At 39.2% G+C, this 17,370-nt stretch overlaps 1 protein-coding gene across 5 annotated transcripts in view; it reads right to left on the minus strand.

The window, feature by feature from the left end:
* Positions 1 to 17,370, minus strand: part of espn (espin) — a 44,025-nt gene that overhangs the window by 25,194 nt on the left and 1,461 nt on the right. For all 5 annotated transcript variants that reach the window (XM_065961633.1, XM_065961635.1, XM_065961631.1 and 2 more), the window contains 6 exons: positions 14,436 to 14,629; positions 5,264 to 5,450; positions 4,673 to 4,855; positions 2,913 to 3,044; positions 1,549 to 1,804; positions 725 to 1,005 (listed from right to left, as the gene is read on the minus strand). In XM_065961633.1, the coding sequence (XP_065817705.1) occupies positions 725 to 1,005; positions 1,549 to 1,804; positions 2,913 to 3,044; positions 4,673 to 4,855; positions 5,264 to 5,450; positions 14,436 to 14,629 (1,233 nt within the window). The remainder of the gene's footprint in view (positions 1 to 724; positions 1,006 to 1,548; positions 1,805 to 2,912; positions 3,045 to 4,672; positions 4,856 to 5,263; positions 5,451 to 14,435; positions 14,630 to 17,370) is intronic.

The raw sequence follows: 17,370 nt of genomic DNA on the forward strand, positions 1-17,370 counted from the left end.
AAGTGCCTAAAACTCTCCATAGTACAAGAACAATGTATTCATCAAAGACTCAATAAATAAGTGTTTGAAAGATTGATCACATAAAAATAATAAGTTACACATGAAAGTGAGTTCAGTTATTTGCATAAATGTAATGTTCTGCAAGGAAGACTGTAATAATAAAATAGGAATATTAATTTCACTACCAGTTTAAATGTACTCCGCCGCAGTATTGAACCACCAGAAGAAGCAGCATTGAAACATATGTTGATGCCAGTTTTAATTACTGCTTCTAGTCAGTTCTGTAAAAATACTTTTGAGTGATCTGAAGCCAGATTAATTACTGGAATTAAGATCAAACCCATCACAACAACCTTTGTGTGCACCAACCCAGAAGACCTGCCACAGTAATGAGAATCGTTAGCCATGCTAACACAATAACATCATTGTGGGAACCCAGACAAGGCTCATTGTTACTCAAGAGAAATAGCCCAACTGATTAGACACAAGGGGAAAAAAAGCAGAAAATCTCCAATTTACTTCTGCCTCTTTAGAATTGTTCCATATCATTCATTGTGTCACAGGCTTAGCAAACAGGACGTTTTCATTTTATGTGATATTAAAAGTTATGAGAATTTAATTTGGCATGGTGAACATCACCTAACCTACTATATATAACAAACTGCCATGTGTGAGGTGAAACAAAGTCGTTTGCTTGTCTATAATATACCGTGTCTTTGCTTACCTCTTTCTTGTCAGTGTTGCTCTCAACATGCCGCAAGTTGCTTTTCACCTTCAAAAACTCCGCTGACGATGGCTCCTTTGGGGGCTGTGGTGCTGGGTAGCAGGGGGGTGGAGGGGGCACTGGGGGAGACTGTGGGGGAGGTGGGGGTGGATATTTAGGTGGTGGCGGAGGTTTGGAAGCACTGGCTGGTATCTCGTTCTTCTTAGGAATGTCAGAGCCAATATCTGGGTTTAGCATGTCCATATAAGCCTGCATGTCTGAAATGGCAGATTCTGATGCACCTGTGACAGAGATACAGTCCATTCAGACACGTGTGATGAAAACTCAGTTCCTCACAGGAACCCAAATAAAAACCACTGCTGATTCAAATTAACAAAAAAAGCAATTCAACTTCAAAATCTTTTTTTGGTTGTACTTAACACATATTTTAAACATGAATAACACACTGTAATCTAAGCTTCACAAGCCACCTTTCCATAATTGTGTACACAAAGACCACTAGGGTGCAGTACCAGTATACCATGCAGCAATGTCAGGAGAGAGAGAAAAACAAGCTGCTGCAGGAAGTACCTGAATTGCACTACTGAGATGTTTCACTTGACATGTAAAAATAAGTTATGGCTCATTTAATAATACAAAATATGTTCAACTGTTGAGATCATGAAACTTTTTCATTCTAATTTTAAAACATAAAATCCTGTTCAATTCATTGAAATTAAAAATAACTGAATAATATTTTAACACCTTGTTGGTTCACCAAAACAAACCAAATCCATCCCTGAAGTTTAAAACGTTACATTTATTTTAGAGCAAGCATCGCAGACCTGTGTGCGCAACCGTGTTCAGCTTGGCTGGCGGGCCTCGTGACGCCGTTAGGCTGCTCCTTTTCTCCCCAGTGCTGGACTGGCTGGAGTTGGCTGAGTCATAGTTTGAGAGGGAGCTGGACGGTGAGCTGATGTCAAAGTGTGCCCCCTGGCTGGCAGGGGGCATGGTGGTGTTAGGGGACGAGAGGCCCGAGTCCGGCTGCTTGTATTCAAGGTCCGTTGATGGGTCCCGAGACAAAACACGGTGCTCCACACTCTGTTAGAAGAGGCAGTAAATCAATAAGACGTATACTGTATGACAAATCTACATTTTGTTGAACTGTCTGATATTTAGATGTGAAATCTAAAGTCATGAAAGAAAATGAATAAAACCAAATCAACTAATTCATTCTTAATTAATTGCTCAGACTTGAAACATATGGTTTAAAAACATGTGGTTAATTACATTTAGATATCAAAGGATACCATTTAATTACACAAGACATATCAATTAATTATACTGAAATAATCCACTTGTTCATTTGCCAATAGTGAAATCCCAACACCTCTCAGTCCCTGATGACTTACATGGGGAGAACACCATTAGAGGTTTAATTATGGCACACTAATGACACATCTCACAGCTGATCTAAAAGGTCTCTGGGGCTGTCTGCTTTTCCCACAGCATAGCTCTCACTCGGCAGGATGTCCCTCGTGGGAGGAGTGCAAGATGGGGGAAATATGTTCCCAAACACCAAAGAGAGTACAGTGTCGAGGTGTTATTATTCCCATGGCCTATTGGGGATTCACTGGGTTGAAGCCATGAAGGCCTCTGTGTTAACAGCTCTGGTCATAAGCGACTGATGTCAATCAAGGGGCATGTTGGGCCAAAGTTAGCTGTTTGTTTGTTATATCCACAGTCTTGGGTTGTTTAAGAATGCATTTTGGCAGAAGGAGTCACACTAAATGGAGATTATGATCGCTTATTGTAATTAGCACATTAAAAGTCTAACTGTTGACTTACAATACATAAAAGAAAAGTCCTTTGCACAGATGCATAGGAGTGTGATGTGACCATCAAAAACTTAAATGTAAACTCCCACACAAACATTTCTTGGTGACATTTTGGTACTAGAACTTAATCAGGCAAACAGCTTGTTTAAATGGGCATGACGTCTTTTCCACTTAAGACGGATTTGTGAAATGGTAAAATAGGAATGTTGTCTGTATTTTTAAAAGCTCCTGTTAGACTTATTAATGATGAAAATGTTAAATGTTGTACATGTGTCCCCAAGCTTGATCGTATGCCTGATGTATTGTAGATCATTTCACTTCCACTTTTGCACCTTGATTGAAGGACACATTAGTCACAGTACGTCTCTTACCATGTTTTCCACAGTGCGCAGATACTTGGCACACTGGGTGTGGCCGTTGTATTCAGCTAGGTCTGCTGCCGTGAAACCGTCCTGATCGCTGATGCCCAGATCCACACCATTGACCACAAGAATCTGACAGCACTGGTGAGTGAGAACAAGGACACAGAAAGTGGAGAAGTCAGATATGAATATGCTTCAGAAAGGGATATTTAACTCTTTAATACTAAAGTTAAAAAACAACTTTTTTTTTCTGCAGAAACCAACAAAAATATGTTGAAAGTAATACTCTGCCAATTTCCTTTTTTTCATCTCATTTGTCGACTTGTTGATGTTGTCTTGCTTAATAAATCATTATTCTAAGGCTTATTGAATATCAGTTCAAAAGCAGAATGTTAAGCTTAGGGCAGATAAAGATTACTTCAATGGTTTCAGACTGGGGAAATGAAGGGAAAAAAGTATATTGCTCTTAGTGATAACAAAAAACATCCACAATTTAAAGCATTTGGTTTGAAAACTCTCCATCACGTACCAGGTGGAAGCCAGACTAAGCTTGTTGTTCTCAGATTGCGCAAGCTTTGTGCCGCCATTTTCCACACTTAACCATCTTATTACAGGAGAAACCTTAGGCTAACACTCTGAAAAACACGGATTGGGGCAAATTACTTTGAGGGAGTTATTGCATTTTAATTTCAGTGATCTCTGTTTGATAATTAAGCCTGTGCTAAAACAGAAATGACCAGATACAACATAAAGATAGTCAAAGCAGCGGGTTAGAGTGGTGGTAAAACTCACCAAGGGACTGTTCATTCATTCAAAACAGGTGGTTAAGTGTGAAATATGTTTAGACAAGCTAACACCAAGAATTAACATCTGCATGCCCTGCTTACGAATATGAGGATTTAAAAGACAGCAGCTGCGCTGAGGGGCGGGAAAAATTGCCATGGTAACAGCGAGCTCCACCAATCAGAGATGTTGCTGGGACACTCTACGATCGTGGGTAGTGTAGTTATTTTCCCTGATATCGTGAATTAACCATGTTTTTTCATAGAGCGAGGTAAATATCATATGAACTTGTGTCTCCTACGGGAGCATAATTGTTTCAAATACAGGTAGCTCACGGTAAGTCTAACTGTGACACTATGGCTAATGATCAAATCCGCTATGGATAAAATGAATGGGATATTTACTTCCGATCCACACTGTTGAGCCCCATTGATTTGAAAGCTATCATGACCAAAGAATGACGCAGACAACCTCAACGTTTCGCAATTTCACCCCACTGTCTGATAAAAGGTTAACCAATCTGACAGTACCAAACTTTTCTTAAGGAAGACTTCATATTGCAATTTTTTCATGACACTCTATAAAAAACTCTCCTGGTTCATATTGTTATTTATTCTAAAATAATTCAAAAAGGGGCGCAGATGATGAAGCGGTTAGGTTGCGCCCCATGTAGGCTTTAGTCCTCCAAGCAGGCTTCCCGGGTTCAAGTCCAACATGTGGCTCCTTTCCTGCATGTCATTCCAAACTCTCTCATCCTGGTGTCCTACTCTACCCACTGCCCTATCCAATAATAAGTCTTTAATTATGTATTATGAATCGTGTTATCTTGTCATGCTCCTTCTCTGCTCATTTGAATGCTGCTCATTTGATTGTTTATATCAGCACAATGCCTACAGCAAGATATTCATTTATCTTTATCCTATTTCATTGTTCATTTCCTGCTGACTCTATGACACGGTAAAAAAAATAAAGATACAAACACAAACCTCCAGTTCTCCGTTCTCCGCAGCGTCATGAAGAGGGGTCCCTCCCCAGTTGTCAGTGACGATCTCTCCTCCGTGCAGCAGAAGCCAGCTTAGCACCTTTGCATGTCCACGACTGGCTGCAAAGTGCATGGCCATGGCCCCATCACCATCCCTGTCTGTCAGGCTGATATCTGTGAAACTAATCTAAAATCGAGAAGAAGACAACACTAGTAACATATAACATTAGGACAAAGATTTTAAACTGCTATTGGGGATTAAATTCTAGAATACTCCCCCTTGATGTGCCAAAAACCTGTTTTCAAGGCGATGTCATTTTTCACATCAAGGAATTAAATCATGGTGCAGCAATTTTCTCTGATGTCATTCCAGATATAAAACATGTTGTAGATGCAGATTAGAAGTCAGGGTATTACTCGGTTAAATTTAAATTTATATACGATTTGCTAGATCATTGAAAGCTGTAACTTCATTGTTACAGTTAGTTATCTAATTGAGTTTTTGAAAACATAATTCAAATATAGCAAGTAACAACTATATAAGGATTTGGAAGTGAATATAGGTATAAGTGGACACTATCTGTTGCATACATACCAGCCAGACAATGACTGTGTTGTGGCCCATCTGGGCAGCAGCATGCAGGGGGGTCATCCCATCATTGGCTCTGATGCTCGGATCTGCCCCACAATCCTTGACCAGGTATTGGATGACCTCCAGATGTCCCTCCTGGCAGGCCAGGTAAAGTGGTGTGGCACCATTCTTGGTTTGGGCGTTTACAACACTGGGAATACATTAAAAAAGTAAGGTAAGTAAAGAGGTGGACAACAGTGGCTCATCTGGTGAGGTGCCACACCATACAGGTCTTATGTAAAAGCAACAAGTGCCATGTGTTGAGGAATGTCTTTAAGGAGGTTGCATGTTGCCACTTGAAAGTGAAATGAGTTTATTGATGACCTTATCTTACCTTACCAAACAGTGACTCCAGACTGGTGCATGCTCATTTCAATGCTATTCTAATGCACAAAGACGAATGTGCAAACACTTTTTGAGATCAGCTCTAGCTTACATCTAAAACAGAGCCTTTGGTTGGTAAAAGTTTGGAATAAAGCCTCTGATTGGTCAGTCAATTCAACACAAGGCACCTGGATGGGGCTAGGTGGAAGGCTAACAGTTTTCAATATGGATAAATAATCCCAAGAAGACATTAGGTGTTAGAAGAGAAACAATCACACCGGAGCTTGTTAGAACAACACACAACATGCAAAGTTGCAAAAAATCATGCCAAGATTGGTTGAACTATAGTGAATTCACTGAATCGACACATGGAAACTTTCTGGAGGGACTGACAAGCACACAAGTTGGCAACAATAAAAGTCCTGATAGAATTCTGGGAACTCCCTGGGATTGCAGTTGTGTGATGAATTCAGCTTTTTAGGATCATGGTACAAATGTTACTGTCACAAGACAAAAGTTTTAAAATGTTGACACCCACAGAAGCCTCTAAAACAGAAGTAAAAGGATGAGGTTAACTGCAATTAATGTAACAACATGCTGCCTTTTTTTTTTTTTTCTCAGAACTGAACATGAATCATTCGCAGAAAGAAAAACCATTACACAGAGCCCGTCACAGAAAACAAAGTCATTGTGCCTTGAATTCACAAACTTGTCAAACTTAATTTATAATTTCAGATTCTGTTGCTGGTAAAAATTACACTTTGAGATCCAAAACTGCTTGACACAAAAGATGGTTTAAAAAAATTCAAGTACTGCGGTGCGCTGGTGGCGCAGTGGTTAGGGCGCGCGTCCCATGTATTGAGACCGAGACTCTCGTCTCGAGCGGTAGGTTCACTTCCACCCGTGACCTCTTTCCGCATGTCATTCCCCGCTCTCTCTCCCTGGTTTCCAACTCTATCCACTGTCCTATCTCTGCATTAAAGGCACGAAAAGCCCAAAATAAAAAAATAGAAAAATTCAAGTACTACTGCATTCCAGCTGAAGATGTTATTGCACTTTTTCATCGAGCCACATTTACCCCAACAGTGAAAGCAGAGATCCTTAACATAATCCTTGCCATTAGTCAGTCTGATGAAAGTAGTCTAGGTTCAGGTTATTCAGTATCTACATTTGACACTAAAACTTACTTTAATCCAGGCTCTGTAAAAAGTCACAAACTCTCCTTTATTAAAACATCCAAAGGGTAATTTAAAGGTGTTACAAGATAGCAAAAGGAAATGCTGCGTGCTATGTCAGTATCTGCTCTGTGGAACCATATCACTATGCCAGTTTCTTGCTCATCTTCTGTTGGCAAAATGCCAGGGCAATTCAAATATAAGGTATGAATGATTATATAGATTAAGGACAGTAGCACAGCCAAGATAAGACATCCAGTTGTCCTACATCTGTTGGAAAGTTGACTTGAAAGATGGTCTTTTAATATAAACACATCACATTTTAATTAGAAATCTTTAACACAAAAACTTTCTGTACACATCCCCAACTTTATGAGGTACATTTGTTGAACAGGTCAGGAATTAAAATATCTGATCAGCCAACAACGTTTCAGGATCGTCGTTTCAGGCATGTTGGCTTCCCCAATTGGTCAAGACAGTCCACTTTGAAGAAAGGCGTTTTCATTGACTTTGAATGTGGCATAATTGTTGGTGCCAGATGGGCGGTGATATCTCAGAGACTGATGAACTAATGGGATTGACATTCACAATCGTCTCTAGGGTTTAGAGAGAATGGTCCGGATCAGAGAAACTACTTAGGAGGAGGTTGTTCTCTTTGCAAACGCCTTGTTGATTGTAAAGGTCAGATGAGAAGTGGTTTCATATGTAAAGTTGAGAATAAAAAATCCTGTCTATAAAAATCAAACAAAAGGATCTTTAGAGCAGATGGTATACAGCAGACTGCATAACTGGTGTGGAGTCAATTTAGAACGAAGACATAAGCTTACATTTAGATATGCTGACCTAAATTGGACAACAGAAGAATGGGAAGACGTCATCTTGCCTGATGAATCTCAATTTCTGAGTACTCTTGCTGACCATGTCTATCCCTGTAAGTCAACCGGCTTTTAATAGCTATATCCTGCAGCTATATCACAAAGCTTATACCATCTTAAATCTTCCTGTGCTATGATGAAAAAGTTAGTTTTGAGGGCAAAATGGGGTCAAACTAGCAAGAAGTACATTCTGTGACTTTACATAACAGTGCTCAAGAAGCCACCACGTTCATGATGGCTTATCTACTTTTTGCTTATGTTTTGCCTAGGTTCATTCTAAACATGATTTTAATTAAATATCAATGAAATTGCCCAATTCATAAATGGTGTGCTCTGGACACACCAACATTAAATTATTGTATGACTATTTTTTCATTGGTTGGATTTTTTGCTTCAGTCTAAGGGCAATAAATTGTTATAGCAAATCATATCTTTGTCATGGACAACTTACATCTATTTTGAGAGCAGACAGCAGTGAAGCTGAGCCAAATCCTGCTGCCTTATATTTCCAAAGGCCCTTTAACCCCGCCTCCCATACAGAGGCTCATCCAATGCCTGTACCCCTCCATCCCCAGATCCTTTCCAACAGGGAGGGAGGTCAGAGAGTGAACGACTGCTTCCCCACTAAATCCCATCAGGTTGTGCTTTATTTGGACACTGACAAATGAGCAATGAGTCTTCTAAGAAGATTATCACTCCGTTGGCTTTGCCTGACTTGCTTTGTGCTTAACGAATGGCTGCAAGTGCCTGAGCCACACTTGGTAGGTGGAGAAGAGTGGGGAAGGTGAGGCAAATGAGAGGCAGGGCTTAAGTGGGCATGCAGATCATGTAGACACAAACATGACCCAGCCAAACTTTCCCTCAATAGAACGTGGTTTGCTCTGGTGACTCAATATCCGCATTAAAACAGCAAGTTGACAACAACATGTTCTGGATGAAATCTTATCACACAAGGCTGTATCTACTTATGATCAGGCTTGTCCCAGCCTGAGCCAGAAAAGTGATTCATATTCTTAAAAATGACTTTGGCTGCAATTATAGTGTACTAACTACAAATACAATGTAAATTGTATGATACAGGTATAAATATTACAAATGTACTCAGACATACACCCATGTTTGACACACAGGCTTGTCTTTCAGGAAAATGTTTGAATAATCAATGGAAGTCTAAATCACTATGGTACAAGTAAAACACACACATCTTAAATATTTCAAAATAAGAAGATGAAGTAATGTGTGGTTCTGTCATCAGGATGTAGGCAGACTGACAGTTTAATTATTCACGCTTGTAACCAAAGTGGGCTTAAGTTCACCTGCTCACCGGGGTCTGTGGAGGAAAGAAGCTTACACTTGTCATTAATCCTAACCTCAAAACTATGTGAGAGTGACAAAGTTGAGTTCATTTGGTGGAAGACAGGTACAATCTGAACAACGCACAGACTGCATTTGTCACGACTCTGAAATGCGAAGGCTCCAACACTCTTCTAAATATGTGAGGTTGAGATTTCAAAGAAAAAAAAGCCTTGCGTGACCACAGAGCTAGCAAGAAGCACAAGATGTGCTATGCTATCAATCTGTATGGTGCTTGAAGGAGAAAATAACTCAGACATTTGAGACATTTCAGCCCCAATTAGTGATTTGCCTCAGTAATTTGTGGTACACTATCCCCTCCCCCACTGTACATGGTAACAAAGACTGAGGTTATCTTCATTACAAGCAAAGTAATTGATGTCAGACTAATGGTCTTCTTGCCTGATAAAGTCGTGTTACTGTAGCTTCTAAATGGCTTCCCTCTCTAAATAATGAAGAATGTTGTGGTGAAATATACACACTTTATTGAACAGTGTTACTTAAGTTTCAGTTGTTCACAGCAGAACCTGAAGACTACAAGAGGAGTTATAACAAAGACAACAAACCTGCTGATAGGGACATTCATTGTGCTCCTACATGAGTAGAACACATCTGACGTCACACCACATTTTCTCAGCTTAAAGCCCTTGTCGTAAAAAGAACATAAAGGGTTTTTGATCCAACTTGCACCAAGAAGATTAGTGCTGAGGAAATAAGTGCAGCTAGGCTATTGGCTGTGTGAAAAAACACAACCCTATACTCACATATTTCCCCTCTTTCTCTACATGTCCATACTTAACGGTGACTAACAGCTAACTTAACAACACATCAACTCAATGCTAAAAGAAACTATTTAAAACTCTGACTGAGCTATAAATACATGCTCTATACATAAACCTTAGGCTGACTTGAGAGGCTCATGCTATCGTCAATCTAAGCATGAGAACACACATGACGTTCAGAAAAGGAGAAGCTGAGAGGGCTGGGAAGTCCTGGGGAAATACTCAGAAGAGTTACATTTAAAACTGGACAGTATGAACCATCTTAGTCATACAGTGTTGATTGTGTGTTAATGATGCTTACAATAGAAGGAAGAAATGTATACAAATAGGTAAAATAGTTTTTGAGGAGCCCTTCTTGCTTTTCAAACTTAAGTTCACATGGCTTCTAGAATACTCTAATAGCGAGTTCTTTCCTTCTCAAGTGCAGGAATTATGGTTTGGCCAAAAATCTTAATCTGTACTAAGTGATTGCATAACCTGTCTGTAACCTCTCTTTCTCTCTCTCTCTCATTCCCTCTTTGTGTACAGAGGCTATCAGCAGAGAGACAGCACATGAGCCTGTTGGTTCACTGGGATGGCTCGGTGAATGAGCGAGCTATGCAGATGTAGCTTATAAATATATAACCAACAATTTATTTTTAATAGGCCTTTAACCATAAACTGTTACAATAAAAAATACTAAGTGATTTTACAGACAGTTGAAAACTGTGGGATAAGATTTGGATTTTTGTCATCAACATAAGGACCTTTGAGCTATGAACGTGTGATTTAAAAGCACACATTTGTTTTCTGAAATCATAAAAATGCACCTCCATGAGGGGAATGTTAAATCGTACAAGTGCATCATCTCGGTTGATACTGGAAGTGCTGTTAAACTAAATTTATCATAATGTGCATACCCTGAGAATCGCATGATGATACGATAGATACTCAGGGCAGAAGTATCTTGTGTTTATTCCCCCCAAAAAATACCACTGGTTTAGTTTAAAGCCACAAACAGAAAATACTGGAAAAGGCTTGCTTGTTACTAATTACCTGGAGTCAGCCACACTCTCAGTTATGTTGTTCTGCCGATTGGCAGTCAGTTACTAAAGAGATGATCTAACAGAGGGGGTTATATGTTGATCTTAGGTTTTTCAAGTAGAACAAACTAGAAACAATCACTGATACAAATGTGCAGCTTGTAATAAACCAAAATGCTATCTCTCGTTTGCTTAGTTCCGTTCTTAACAATGCTCGAGGCTGGTGACTAGAAAGCAGCCCGTCCATTCAAACGGATTTGTTTTCCTCATTATCTTATCGCTGGTTGCCGCTTCTGTGCGTCACCATGGTGATGGTTGTAAACAGCAACAGTGGTGGTGGGGAATAGTGAATGGGGCCCAGCAATCAGGGAGCTACCATGTCCCTGAGGCTCATGAAACTTTCAGCAGCCATGCACCTGTCTGGGGTGCAATCGGACAATATTTGAGGTGGGGAGCACAAGATTAGTGTGTGGACAAGCCGCTTGCCCTGCTAAGGTCAATAAAGTCAAAGAAATTCAACAGACAAGGCTGTTAAACTAAGTCGTAAATTCATTACATTTCTACGTCTATATCAGCAGTAAGTGAGCATATTGATAGTTGACATGGACACCAGCACAGAGAGCATTGATCAGATTACCTCCATATTTCCCTTTTTTATTCCTTTATTACCCAATGCGTTGTCACTAAGAAAGCTACACTGAAAAACATACCAAAATGCCTCGAGTCTAAACTTCTAACCAATTTGTCTTGCCTACTAACTCAACCCAGAAGGATCTGTTCATTTACTGAACTCACATTAATATTACTGACATCAAAAGAGTTACTTATAGTTTAAATAGCATTTATTGTTTACAACTGTCAGAGGCAGAATACATTACCATGCTTACTGAGGTGAGAAGCTGACTGGAGCCTACATGTTCATTTCCTTAATGTGTCAATTAAATGGATTTCTATTACGTGTCGCAAGTAAGTCATCTAGCCATATTACTCAATTACAAAAAAGGCTATTACAAGAATGAACAAGACATGGAGCCAACAGATTCTCTCACAGTGTTTTCTTCTGTTATTGGGGATCTCTCTTGTGCAGTTAACATAATGTAAGTATGACTGTTGTAGTAACAAATCCAAGGCTAGTTAACAGATAAAAAGCCTGTTTGATTTACCTTGCATATCAAAACAATCTCAACTCTGAAAAATGACTATTTTAATTCCCCACATTAAAGGTGCACAATGGAGTTTTGGTAGAGAAATGTGAAAGTTCTGTGTTATACATTCATAACTCTGTCCTCACAGGGTAATTTGTTTTAAGATAAAATGCTACGCTAGAAGTTATGGTGGTGGGCTCGCAACAGTAAAGCCATAACTCTCCTGGTAGCTTTTTAGCTCCAAACAGTGTTCCAAGGACCCATTTTTTTATTTGAATAAAGTTTGTGTATTTAGTCCAGAAAATATAGCAAAGAATTGTTCCACCTACCAAATCTACATAGTGCACCCCTTTGAGTCAAAGCCAGGGAAAACTGATGACTGGGGTTATTATCTTGGCAAATCTACACTTGAATGCTGTGTCATCATCACTCTATGCAGTCATAATTAACCCCTCTGATGTTCGCTTTAGAAAAACCTCGGTAGCTGACTTATGTGGGGGCATGGTGACCCTAACCCTGCCTTCCTATTAAGCAGACATAACCTGCAAAGACCCTGGTTACTAATAAAGGGTATCTTGTGTTGGATTGGTGCTCATTTGTTCCTTCTCAGAGAAAGGACAATCCAGTCATTCAAACGCATCACAAGTGCCCATTGCAATCTAGTGGTCCTTAAGGAGGAGTGTTATCTCTGCAGGGCACTGGTGGGTCTGACTCTGCACTGATTACGGATGAAATTCACCAGGGGGCAATCACAAGCCCACACACAAACACATGTATGGATTCAAAGAGCAGTAATCAATTGATTTATCAACTATACTTTGATGATTAGAGGAAGCCATTTTGAAGCATAAATGCCAAACATATGATGGTTCAGGTTCTAAAATTCAAGTTTTTCTCTGTTTCTTGATCTTTTATTATCTTAAATTGTATATTTAGGGGTTTCACACTGCTTGGCAGACAAAAAAAAATGATTTTGTTTTTTATGTGTTCCAGTGATAAAGTGATGGCCATTTATCCCTGTCTTCTAGTGTTTTCAAAGGCAAACAATAAATCTATTAATGTGGAATATAATTGTTGTATTAATAAATAAGAATGATTGTGAATTGCAGCCATACTTTGAACCTACTTCTATCATCAACAGTGCGTCTAAATTTACACTTGATTACACAAACTTATTTGCCTGATGAAATAGCTCTCATGCTGCACTACAGACTTCTGGCAACAATATGGAAATACTTGTAGATGTATTACATAAGCAGCACATGGTCATTGTTGGGTAGTGTATAGTGTTTTCGGATTGTGAAACCAGTAACAGGATCTATTCTTAATGAGATTTGAGCACAAAGTATTAAGATTGCTGCACAGGTATCAAAAAAGCAAAGTTCAGATACTGCCTGTTGATACTATAAATAAACCTGCAGTACCATCAAAATAACACAGATAAAAAGTGTCTCTATATCTCTTCTTATTTGTTTGTCAAGCATCTACAAGTAAGCATTAACTTGCTAACCTTCGGAATCTGCTTGATCATTTATCAATGTCAGAGTGCTAAAGTGGCAACAGTCTGAAATCTGAATCTGAACTGACGATCTACAGCCACCAGTCTCACTTACAAACAGTAGAAGAGACAAGAGCACACTAAATCAAAAATAAAAAAATTCAGGTTAAAAGGCTCTACAAAGATCTTTTTTTTTTTCACCAGTCTTCATGGTGAGGCTGAAAGGGACAAGGTCAAAGAAAGAGCGAGAAAAGCAAGATGAGAGTTGTGGGGGAAAAAATGAAAGCAGCCTTTTATGTAATATAAATACCAATAATCAACACTTTCATGGGGCGCTGATGGTTATGAGGAGCGCCCCATGTAGAGAGGTCATAGTTCTCATGGCAGCGGCTGTGGGTTCGAAACTGACCTTTGCTGCATGTCATCCCCCACTCTCTCCTCCCAGCATTTCCTGTCTCTCTTCAGCTGTCTTAACAAATAAAAAAATGGCAAAAAAGGCACTATTCTTGCTATTTTTGCTTTATTTTCCTTTGTTAACTGTTTCTGCACCAATACACCAAGACAAGTTCTTTGTATGTGTAAATGTACTAAGCAATAAAACCCGATTCTGATTCTGATTTTAATATCTTTGAATAGGAGGAAAACAACAAACAGGACTCACTGCGACAGATTTTAGCAGTGATTGATTAAATGAATGTCCACTCAAAGCACACAGATGATAATATTTTACTTTGTATTACCAAAGACCAAACATTTTAGGCACAAAATCTATAATGACAAGCTTGCTCTAAAGAAAGGTACAATGACGTTAACCGTACTGCAGATTCAATCACAAGTTTGTCGCTACAAGACAACAGTAGGGAGAAAGCTACAACCTATTAAACTCACAATAAGTTAAGATCTTCCACATGTTGAAAGGAAGCTTACAAACCGCTGTAAAGACGAAACCATTTGGCTCTTACTTTGGACTGTGCCCCAGTAATAGTCGTAGAGAGGGCAGGTCTCCCTTGGCAGCAGCGTAGTGAATAGGCAGGGCGCCTGTATCAGTGGAGAGCCCAGGGTCCACCTCGCCACTCCTCAGCAGCCAATCAGTGATCTCATGGTGACTGAAGCGAGACGCCAGGTGGAGAATGTTGGCGCCAGAACTGTCCCTATGCTGTGGACAGCCAAAGAAAAAAAGATTTAAAACAAAATAAAATATGATATTTATAATATAACCCCAACATATGGGGTTCTAAACTTGAATAACCAACAGAAAAAGTTCCATGTCTGTTATGTGTAATTTGAATATAACACTTTGAAACAAGCATTGAAACTTGCCCTACCGATATGGGTTTTTTGGGGCTGATACATATATCGATTTTGGGGAGACAAAAAATCTAATACCAGTATATCGGCCCGTACCATTCTTCAATTTATGTTCAATCTCTAGAGATTGATAGATATAGATAGATACCCTTACTGCATCCCCCCCCCCCCCCCCCCCCCCAAATGTATTCATCAAACACTTGTGGAGAAGTTATACAGTATAATGAAGACAAGATGGTCACTCAACTGGAAAGTAACAGCACATGTACGTGCATCACCGCTTTTCACTCTGGAGAGTGATGATGCTTGCTGTTATCCATATAGTACACTCCATTTTGACAGCCAGAAAGAGAACTGCCGGTGTAATACAATGATACTCAAATGAAATGCTATTAGACTGGTGAATAAATCCGGTAATATTGGCACATATCTGTGATAAAATTAGCCGATACGATAGTCACTAGATATGCTCATATCGGCTGATATTATCGTCTGGCTGATTAATTGGTCAGGCTCTAGAAGCAACATCACAGATCAGTGAGATTTCCTGTTGACATTTGCTACTTTTTTTTTAGTGTCCTTGTTGAAATTAAGGAGAAGGGAATTCGACATTGAACATCCTGCTCTCTGAGCTCACTGGTTTCTGAGTGCACTTGATAAAATAATATGTGCTAAAAACTCATAGGCTGGGATTTCCTTTAAACTCAAAAAAGCCTGAGTCAGTCATTTTGAAACAGTCCACACTTAACTCAATTTTAAATGCATACTTTGTTCCTGACGCTGTCCACATTGATCATTGGAGGAACAGGTATACCATGAGCTTCTAATCACTTTGTTTGTAAGCAGTATTAAATCCACTGTTGCACAGACACATAATCATTTGAGAAAATAAAGTGAATCTGAAAGCTTCTAGACAAGACAAAGACAAACGCATGTCATGAATTAAGTGGTTACTCATTGGCTACCACAGTTTTTAAAACATGTTCACTTCAAATAAACTTTTGGTTGATGTCAAGAGATGGAACAAAAGGATGGATTACACAGAATATAAAAAATGAGTGTGTTGGGTTTAACACTCAAAAGAGAAAGCAGTCTATTTCAGTGGGATGCCTCACATTAACATCAAATATCAGATAAAATCAATCACGCAAAGCAAAAACACCATCTTGTAAAAAAAGTTGAAGCACGCATGAACCAGCGATCAGGATAATTGATATCAACATTCAGATACCCTTTGTTTGTCTCCTGCAGTCTGTAAGGTGACATGGTGACAGTAGATGACAGAGCTTTTAATGCTACGTTTCAGATTTAGAATCACAGATTACCGAGGTTAGATCGAGTGCTTTATTAACTCAGATTAAGCAGCCTTCATCTGTTTGTGTTTTGTTAGTCTGAATCATTTCTGGGAAGGTGAAGTCATGAAACCTTAACATGGCTGCTAAACAACAAGCGCCGTGGCCCTGAAATGAGAAGGTATTGGGAATCAATGTGAAGTGGCCCGCTTGGGCCTTATTGTGAAAGGTGTCCTCATGTCTGCATGGGTTTCTGAGCTCAAGTTCTGTGAGCTGTGTCTGTCATCTCTTTAAATAACATTTAAAAAGAGACCTTCAAAGACGGCAAACACAACCGGGATTATTTGTTGTCTTTGTAGTGTACCATCTTTCTTATATGTAATGTGTCCTTGGGTGCCTCTGAAGGTACTTAAAAAATTGAGTTATTATCACCATTATTTAGTATGCTGGACTGTTAGTCTGTCTCATGAGCTGAGATATCTTGCAGCACATACTGCATAGTTTAAGCATGTACTGTATAGAAAACTGAATATCATAGAAAAACACTAGAATCACAGATCAGCTACAGTGCTTTTTCAATACTGTGCATACAGGGAGAACACCCTGGATCTAATGCAGTTTTCACTAAGACTCCTTTAAAATCCAGGTTGCATATCAGAAACACTGAAATGGGAAAAAATTTCTTTCAGTTCCATAACGTGATGTCCACATGCATTTTGGCAAATATCTTCTCTCATAATAACAATATTCAACCGCAAAGTCACTTAGTTTGTCCCTGTGTATGTCACTGTGTATTTCTGTGTCCTTCATGAATAACTTTATGGGGTGTATAAAGAAAATTACATTTGCAAATCCAGTTTTGCATACTTCATTGCCACAGGGCCAACATTTTGAGCATCCAACTGTAACCAAAATAAAAGACTCAATGCTCTGATAGTTACCGTATTATGGGGTGGTATTATGCTACATGGGCTAACATTTGGTGAGTTCACTGTGACTTCTTAATCACTTCTTCATCGTTTTATTTTATGATGACTTTCATGTTATCAAAACGGTGACAAATAAAGCATTCAGGCTTTGAGTGTGGGTAGGGGGACATTGTGTTTTTGAGAGATATCTAGATACCCCATGTTCTGACATCTCAAGGACTCGATGCTAAATCTGTTATTAATTTGAGTTTTAAACTGGTTATGAAACAGTTTCAAAAATTAGGATGCCTCTTTCTGGCATCCCACAGAACTATGTGAGATGATCAGAGAGAAGACTACTCCTTTATTTCAGTGCCTGTAGCTGCTGC

The sequence above is a fragment of the Labrus bergylta genome, chromosome 12 (genome assembly GCF_963930695.1).
Source record: "Labrus bergylta chromosome 12, fLabBer1.1, whole genome shotgun sequence".
NCBI classification, from domain to species: domain Eukaryota; kingdom Metazoa; phylum Chordata; class Actinopteri; order Labriformes; family Labridae; genus Labrus; species Labrus bergylta.